This window comes from Dermacentor silvarum, chromosome 2 (assembly GCF_013339745.2).
Source record: "Dermacentor silvarum isolate Dsil-2018 chromosome 2, BIME_Dsil_1.4, whole genome shotgun sequence".
Lineage (NCBI taxonomy): Eukaryota > Metazoa > Arthropoda > Arachnida > Ixodida > Ixodidae > Dermacentor > Dermacentor silvarum.
The window spans coordinates 140,652,347-140,661,488 of NC_051155.1; the positions used below are offsets into that span (position 1 = coordinate 140,652,347).

The 9,142-nt window shown below is 44.2% G+C and overlaps 1 protein-coding gene across 2 annotated transcripts in view; it reads left to right on the plus strand.

Moving 5' to 3' along the window:
• The window catches only part of LOC119441857 (polypeptide N-acetylgalactosaminyltransferase 13), a 308,456-nt gene extending 305,034 nt beyond the window's left edge, over positions 1-3,422 (plus strand). For both annotated transcript variants that reach the window (XM_037706492.2, XM_037706493.2), the window contains one exon: positions 1,555-3,422. In XM_037706492.2, coding sequence (XP_037562420.1) covers positions 1,555-1,701 — 147 coding nt within the window. In that variant the 3' untranslated portion in view covers positions 1,702-3,422. The remainder of the gene's footprint in view (positions 1-1,554) is intronic.
• Positions 3,423-9,142: the final 5,720 nt, after the last annotated feature.

Genomic DNA, 9,142 nt, shown 5'->3' on the forward strand with positions numbered 1-9,142 from the left:
AGAGTGGTGTGAATCAGGGAGCAAACGAGGATAGCCGATATTCTAATTGAGAATAAAATGGAGCTGGGCAGGCCATGTAATGCATAGAATGGATAACCGGTGGACCATTCGAGTTACAGAATGGATACCAAGCCCAATGGATCCAACAGCTCTGGTATCCAACAGAATGGATACCAAGAGAAAGGAAGCGCAGTCGAGGACGGCAGAAGACTAGGTGGGGTGATGAAGTTAGAAAATTTGCAGGCATAAGTTGGAATCAGCTAGCGCAAGACAGGGGTTATTGGAGATCACAGGGAGAGGCCTTCGTCCTGCAGTGGACATAAATATAGGCTGCTGCTGCTGCTGATGATGATGATGTTGCATCACATAAACAAGATGTTGCATCACAGCAGCTAGTAGCATATTTTGCAGTGTTTGCACAAATTCTGTTGTATGTTTGTCATTTTTGTACTTATGAAAGCTCCGTTCTTGGTAAAATCAACGCTTTAGGTACCTTATAGTATAGCACTAATTTATTATTTCTGCTCGTTGTAATACTGGTCTTAACCGTGCCTTTAAGACCTACAGGAACGCATATTTCTATGCAGTATTGTCACACTGGTGACTGTAATTGATATTCCTATGACACAGACACAAAAAGAATTTTTAGTTTTCGCACCACTTCAAGTCTGCACAGCCATTTTTTGCTATTCTGTGTGTCTTGTGCCAACAAACGAAACATATAGATGAATGCTGCATATGGTGTCTGAAGAGTTTTGACTGCTATTCAATGTTTAACATTCGTGATACTTTTTAATCTACTTTTACATTTAATCTACAGTGCATGGTTTATAGGATGGCATGACTAATCTGAAACTAAAATTGCTCTTCGACGCTACACATACTGACAGTGTGATGATACTTACATTTTTTAGTGTTTTGGTTGCTGGCAACGCACAGTTTGCTTCTTTAATGTGGACAGCTGGATCTCACTCAGCATAGCCTTTGCTTAGGCTGTACAAGCAATGTCTGAGTAGTACTTATTGTCAGCCTTATTTGGAGCTTGTTCATCTTTGAAAGCTTTGTGAACCTAAACCTTGTGAAAGGTTTAGAGCAAAGTAACAGACACATGAGATGAAACGTGTGAGGACCTTGTTTCTCTCATCTCATATGTCTATCCTTCGTTTCTTACATCGAATCTTTCAAGAAGTATTGTCTGTGTGCCAGTTCTTCTTCTTAACCCCGCCCGTCCCAGTAGCTTAGTGGCTGCAGTGTGGCACTGCTGAGCTTGAGGTCACAAGTTGGGTCCCAGCCGTGGCGGTCACATTTAGATTGGGGCAAAAACAAAAACGCTTGTGGACTCTTAGACTTAGGTGCACACATTCAGGAAGCCCAAGTGGTCAAAATCCAGTGTCCTACGCTATGGCATGCCTCATAATCATATCATCATTTTGGCATGTAAAACCTCAAATTTTTTTTCCTCTCCACTGTTGCGTGGTGCTGCCCATTTGAAACAGGAATCTCCTACCTTAGAGTGCTTTTACTTGACAAAAGGCCTATTATGCCGTCTTGCAGGAGCAGTCGTTCAAGCACGTCAACACGGCACGCTGCCTCGACCAGCCAGACCCCAAGGATCCTTCTCTCCCCGTGCTGAGGGAGTGTGATGGCCGGGCTTCACAGCGGTGGGTCATGCAGGGGAAGTTCAAGTGGCAGGCCTCCTAGGTGTCAAGCAGTAGGACTTTCTCCCCCGACATGGCCAGCCACGAGCAGCATTCACACAGTACACAAGCAAACATCATGCAAGCAAGCAACCCTTCTCTTTGATGGGACGAGACCACAGAGAGAGCCGCACGCAGCAACTGCGGGACTCGGCTGCTGCTGCTGCTGCGCCGCTGGCACCATTTTGCGTCAAGGAAAATCCCAGTGACTGGTGCACACGTGCCTTTGCTGATTTTGCACATGAAGCGGCTGCTGAATGTGCGTGCTGTGTCTGCTTGCTGTTGTGTGAGCTGCAATACGTGCTTGTGTCTGGGAAGCAGTTGCAAGAAGAAGAAAAAAAAAGACTACGAGGACGCACTGTGGAGTGCCTAGAAGGTTATGCTGCATTTCAGGCTAGCTTGTGTGTCAAGCCTTTCTGTAGCATACTTTTCTGCATTTGCGCTGGGAACACTATAAGAACTGCTGTTGTGTTGCACTTTGGAGACGTGGTTGTGCCAGAGTTTAAATTATTGCTGCGCGGCCCTCTCGTTCAATTCATTGCGACTGGTCGCACACTGCTACTGTCACCCATGCAATTAACGACGTGCTTAGACGTGGCCCAAACAGCAATCTTTTTTTTCCATTGTGTGCATTCTTGGTTACATGCAGAGCAGCAACTTTTGCAAGTGCATCCAAATATTCTATAAATGTCTTGGAAGAGTTCAGGCATGTGAGTTCCAGCTTGGGTTGTGTCACCTTGTGGAACAGGTGAAGGATCAAAGCTGTAGAGCCAGCGCAATGAGGGTGTGCCCTCGCTGCAAGGCTCTGTGCCACATCAGCTTCCATCGCTCTGTACAGTTCCGCTTGGGCTGTGATGCAACTCTTCCAGCAAAGACTGCCTCTTTTCTCGGGACTGGTAGTGATTGTGTGATCTGTGGTGTGCCTACTGTTCGCCACATTCCTTGAGAGACAGCTGTGTGGAAACCCAGAACAGGGAGCGGTGTGCGTTTCACGCAGCAGTGTTCCTATTTCTTCCATCTTCCCGTGCTGTTCTTTCACTCTTTGTCATTCCCTCTTAGTCCAAGTGAGTGTGCTGTATGCCGAATACTTACAGCAGCAGCACTGGAATGCAAATGGGCCAAGTTGATTTTATGTATGTCGCTGGGGTTGTGTGTGTCTTTACCTTCTTTGTGTTCCCCTGGGAACTGACTTGAATGGGAATGACATGGTGGTTGCACACCTTCCCATGAACCGGTGATATTCACTCCAAATGTGAACGAAACGAGGATGCAACCAAACATTGTTAGAGATCATCAGTGCTGTGCCACTGTCATGATCAAGTTGCATGTGTTACAATGTATTGTTACGACAAATCATGTCATTGTTTTTTTTAATAATTATTATTATCCTTATTTTCTTCCCTCATCATGGTAGGCTCAAGGGCAGTTTCCTGTTATGAAGTGCTAATTTGTTGTTGGAGCTCCTTTCTGTGTAAACGGTTGGAAAGAACGAAGAGTTTGCATTTTATTGCCTTTCATAATCCGACTGAGGCTTCACCCAAAGCCTCTGCCACTCACTACTCTATCTGTCCTTCTTCATAGAGGCAAAATTATCATCTTCCTTTGAATCGGTGAACTCAACACAAAACCTTTAGTTCGAAAGTGCTGCAATATTTGTGAAAGGTGAGTGTGTCCTGAACGCTCGGTTCCTAAAAGTAAAATTTCAGCAGTATGTTTTGACCACCAGCGTGTCTCGTGTCCCTTCCTTTGTACTAATTGCAATAAATAGCCTTATGCTTTAACCCGATGTTGCACAAGGAAAGGAAAAACAGGTAGGCTCAAGAAGTTTTGGCATGAGCTAATGTTTGAGCCCTTATTTATGGACACTCTTTTTTTCAAATCCTATAGCTTCAGCTCATCACATAAGGAAAGAAGCCTGTTAACCAGTCACATTGATTGAGCTTGCACCGACATTGGTGCAATCTACTATAGAAGCATGACTAGCCAAGGCCTACTTCCATGGTTAAAATTCTTCTTTCTGGGGTTTTACGTGCCAAAACCAGTTCTGATTATGAGGCACCCCGTAGCGGAGGGCTCCAGATTAATTTTGACCACCTGGGGTTCTTTAACGTGCAACTACAACGCAAGCACACGGGCGTTTTTGCATTTCGCCTCCATCGAAATGCGGCCGCCGCGGCTGGGATTCGATCCCGGCCGCGGTTGAAGCAGTTACTCAATAAACCATCATTTGTACTCGTACAGTACAGTTTGAAAAGTGTAATAAAAAAATTTGTGCTAAGTCCATCGACAATGATTAGCAATGTAAGCGAATAGCCTAATGCTTCTAGAAAGCTTATTCGCTTTATTAAAGGAATGATATGCTTCATCGCGTATGATTAGTTACAGTGGTGATATTTAGGTGGTGCTTTTGTTGTTTTAATGCGGGATTCTATTGAGAACAGAGCCATTAACCAGCACATTTGTAGAGGTAGCATGTGTGGCTTTAAATATAGTCAATTTACCATAATGCGAGTTCTCCAACGGCGCCAGTGTGGAAGGCGACTGGCATCCTCCTCCCCTCCCCTTGAGCTCTCTTCTGCAGCCATCACAGGGGAGAGTGCGACGAGAGAAGAGGAGCACTGTCCTTGCCGAGCACTCCACCACAGCGTCTAAAGTATAAACCACATGCTAGCGACCTTGCGCGTGACAGCGACAAGCGATGCGATGGACATGGCTGTCACGTTCGCTTGTCGCTTACAAGTCGTACCGCACGCGAGCGACGACTTTGAGCGACGTCTCCCGGTGTTGCCGGTATGAGGGCAGCAAATGCGCGCCGAAACTGACATGACGCGTGCTTAATTGATTTAAGTTGATGTGTTTTACTGTAAAGAGCAGCATAAATACTTGTAGAGGTCTTGCACTAGTTTCTTATCCTTGCATGTATTAAAATTTAGTCATTTGCTCGTTCCGTGCGACAATCGGTAGTACTTGACTGATGTACATCCTGTTCCGGCTTGGTGCTATTGGCTAGCCGCTCATAGCACTTCCAAGAGACGAATTCTAGATTTCCAGAACCGAGCGATTGAGCAACGCGAACAAGCGATCTGTTCGCGCGATGGCCTGTTTCGTCGCCATCGCGCACAAAATTGCTCTCGTGCAGTTTGGGCTTAAACCTTCAGATGTTGCAAAGGTCATGTACAACAGCATGTGTGTCTCAAAGAGCTAGTTTGCATTCGCCGATGAATGCAACCCACAACTCGGTTGTGCGACAGCACGCGCCCTTTTCATCGGCGCCTTTGTGTCAGCTGTGAAAGTCCGACCACCAACAACGAAAATGGGCAAAAAAAGTAAAAGAAAGCTGTTCGCTTGAAAATGTGCGCGACCATCTGTGGGCAAGATAAATATGATCAGTCAAAGCATATTATGTCACGGTTAAAGCACTTGCAAACTTGTCTACAAGCAAAGATCTGCACGTGTACAGGGCAACAAGCATTTTTATATCGTATAAGAAATGCTCACGAGTCGATGCGCGCCATATGAGTAATGGCTATGAGGTACAGCTAGAGCTAGCTTTTATTGGTAGCATATGTGTCACCTGTTTGGAGCAGTAGATCTAAGAAGAAACATTTAAGTCTTGCAGCAATCTGACCATCAGACATAACATTCTGGCCATAAACTGTTTTAGCTGTAACACATCAGTAGATGACTCCATCCCATTCCTTATAATCAACAGATCTGGCCGTTTCACCTTAGTGGCAGGTGCAACTGTGATTTGATAGGCATTACTTTTACATTGCATTGAGGAAACCAACCTTAGCAGGCGATAGTATCACTACTTTCTGCATTCCACAGTAAAAAGTACACAGCTATAGAAGAGTGCACAGTAGTAGAATATAAATTGGTTCTACTGTCCTTTCATGTGGCATTGAGTGGCCGTCCGCTCGGCACTTGCTGGATAGTGTTGTAAACAGATGCATTCTGAACTCTTCATTTAGTTTTTCATTTTTCTCATCATACATCACACCACACTGAGCAGCCTATCCCGGTGACAACAGCAGCATCACAGCCAAAGACAAAGCGGGAATAAAAAGTGAAATATAGTTTATATCGAAAGCAGCCCAAGCTTGCCTATTGCAAGTCTTATGCATTACATTAAAGTGGTTGCCTAGTTTAGAATATCTGCTTGCTTAACTTGTGTTAGTGAGGAGTAAACCCATAAGCAATTGTTAGGAGCATACCTGTTCACTAGGTTGCTAACTGGTTTACTGTGTACTATTCACGTGTAGTGGCATCGTCAAGGTAAGTTATGATAGAACAGCAGCCCGTAGGGAGTTTCTCTTGGTGTGTAAAAATTCACAGTATGCACTGGCATGGAGCATATGCCATCGACACATGCTGATGAGCAGGCAGTTGCTCATTCATCACCATGCAACTGAAAAAAGCTATAGCAAATCTCTGCAAACTCTTCTTAGGCATACATAAAATTTTTTTGTTATAACAGGAAAGACAAAGGTCAGCCTCATCAGGTGCTCTAGTGATTGAATGATGAAGGAAGGAGGGGAAGCATACATACTTTGCACCGCGGCTGTACGACAGCCGCATCCAGTCCTGTGTTCTGCAGGAATACCAATAATGTTCCCGTTTGCCTCACAGTTATAATGTCAGGCCTTAGGCCAACAACAGCACTCTCTGAAAGTGGTTGTCTGCCAACACGGGCTAGCAAAGTTCTATTGTTCGTTGCTGCTGCAAAGGTGGGCAGACACATACTGCCCAGGTAAATTGTGAAGCAAAAATGCCTGGCACTGCATAATCTTCGGGGATAGATGTAATTTCTGTTGGGATCAAAGATGTGCAAGCACCTGTGGACATAGTGTTATCACTGTACATTATAAGGTCTTGCACGACTGATTTGATCGGGGTTATATCTGGTTTACGAGGTACGCATGCACTTAACAGAAACAGTCTTGCTTCACTATCGGCAAGTTCATTGTGAACCACACTACAGTGACCAGGCTGATAAATTGCATTTGAAATTAAAGCCTGCTAATTAATGTGTTGCTTAGGCAGAAATGGATTTTTTTTCCTCTTTGGAACAACACCTGCGACCCAAAGGTCCTACAACACATCTTGATTGTGGTAAGTAAATTTGCTCAAAGTTAGACCTAGTAGAAACTCAACAGCACATTGCTTCTCGCACATAAAGCATGGCAAGTATGAAGGTTGGATGTCATTGGCACTGTCTTGATGCCATGGCACAAAGCAATATTTTCTGACGTCACGTAACAATAATGCTAGGTATGATGGTGTTGCTCATAAAACAAGTTGATGAGTAGTGCACACGTTTTGTCAGGCTGCACTCACAAGGGACAGCTGCAGTGATCACCTACTGGTCGATGAAATAGAAACTTTCAAAAGATGAAGCGCCACCAGTGACAGCACATTAGGAAGGAACAAAGACGGGACATCTTTTGAAAGCTATGCACCAACTAGCCCCACAACGTGTTTTACTCAAATAGAAACTGATTTGTAGAATGTGCACCATCATAAATTATTCAGGGTGCGCTGATGCTTGTCAGTACTTTTTCTGGTTAATTTATTTATTAATTTATTGATACCTCAAATGCCCCTGGTATGGGGTATTACATGAGGGGTGGGTTACATTTTGCGAGTTCTTCGATGAATGACTTGAAGTGGCACGGGTCGGAGTGGTGCGCAGCATCGGTGGGCAGATGATTCCAGTCATTCGCTGTTCGAATGAAAAATGAGTTGAGGTGCACAGTAGTGCGTGCAGGTGGTGGGTATACAGCTTTAGAGTGACTGTTGCGGAGCGAAAGGCGATGAGCAGGTACGATAATCGAGTGAGCAAGAGACGAGTGATAAAACTTGTGGTAGAGGGACAGGCGCGCTATTTTTCTGCGTGACACAAGACTGGGAAGATTAGCCGTATGTTTTAGATCAGTGACGCTAGAATAGTATGAATAATCTGAGAAGACAAATCTAATAGCACAGTTTTGAATAGACTCAAGAGATTTCTTTAGGTTAATCTGGTACGGGTCCCAAACTGCGCATGTGTATTCCAGCTTAGGACGAATAAACGTTTGGTACGTTAGCAATTTTACGTGAGGAGGGGTAAACTTAAGGTTACGCCAGACATAGCCAAGGACACGGTTAGCTTCATTTGTTATACTTCCTATATGATGTGACCAGCTAAGGTCATTAGTCACTGTGATACCAAGGTACTTATACGATGAAGCTAAAGATAATTCGGAGCCGAAAATGACGTACCTATGTGCTTGGTAGGAAGCTCGGCGGTGGAATGAGATCTGCGAAGTCTTCTTGATATTTAAACACATTAGCCACGTTCTACACCAGTTTTCAACAGTTAGTAAATCGATTTGAAGGGAAATGTTATCGTGGAAGCTATGGATAGGACGGTAAAGGACACAATCGTCTGCGAAAAGTCGAATACAGAAGGAGATGTTTGTCGGTAGGTCATTGATGAAGATTAAAAAAAGTAATGGTCCGAGGACGGTGCCTTGAGGAACTCCGGATATAACGGGCGCTAATGAGGAAGTATGCCCATTAATACAGACAAACTGTTGTCTGTTTTGTAGGAAGTCACACAGCCAGTCGAAGACAAAGGGGTTAAGATTTAGGTGTGAGAGCTTAAGGAATAGTCGTTTGTGTGGTACCTTGTCAAAGGCTTTCTCGAAGTCTAGGAACAGGGCGTCTAAGGGAATATTGCGATCAAGGCCTGAGCTGATGTCATGAGTAAATAATGCAAGCTGGGTCTCACAAGATAAACCTTTTTGAAAACCATGTTGCTGTGGGTGAAAGAAGTCAACAGAGATTAGAAACTTGGTTACATGCGAATAAATGACGTGCTCCATTAATTTTGAAGCCACACACGTTAATGAAATCGGTCGATAGCTATTATGTGATGACAAAGTACCTTTCTTTGGGACTGGGATGATCTTGCCCACCTTCCAGTCCTGTGGCACCACTCCTAATGACAGGGACTGTTGGAAAATGTGAGAAAGGATGACACTTGTACTATGCTTGGTATTTTTTAACACCTTGGAGTTAATTCCGTCGATGCCTGCAGAAGATGACAATTAGTTTGCTGATGCCATGAGGGCTGACTTGTATATCGGGCATAGTAGGGTAACTAAATTCACGAAAATCGGGCAGTTCATCATTTGGTTCGAGAGTGAATACAGAAGAAAAAGGTTCATTAAGTGCATCAGGAACTACTGCTTCAGGAAGAGGGTTATTGTGATCGTCGCATAAAGAAACAGTTTTTGGTGGGCTGGTTTAATTGTTCTCCAGAATTGCTTTGGATTATTACGCAACATTGTAGGTAATGTAGTAGAAAGGAAATGTTGCTTAGCTTCCGCTGCAAAGCGCTGAAATGTTTTTTCAGCCACGTGGTATCTTGCCTAAGCGCATGCGTTGTTAGTATTTTT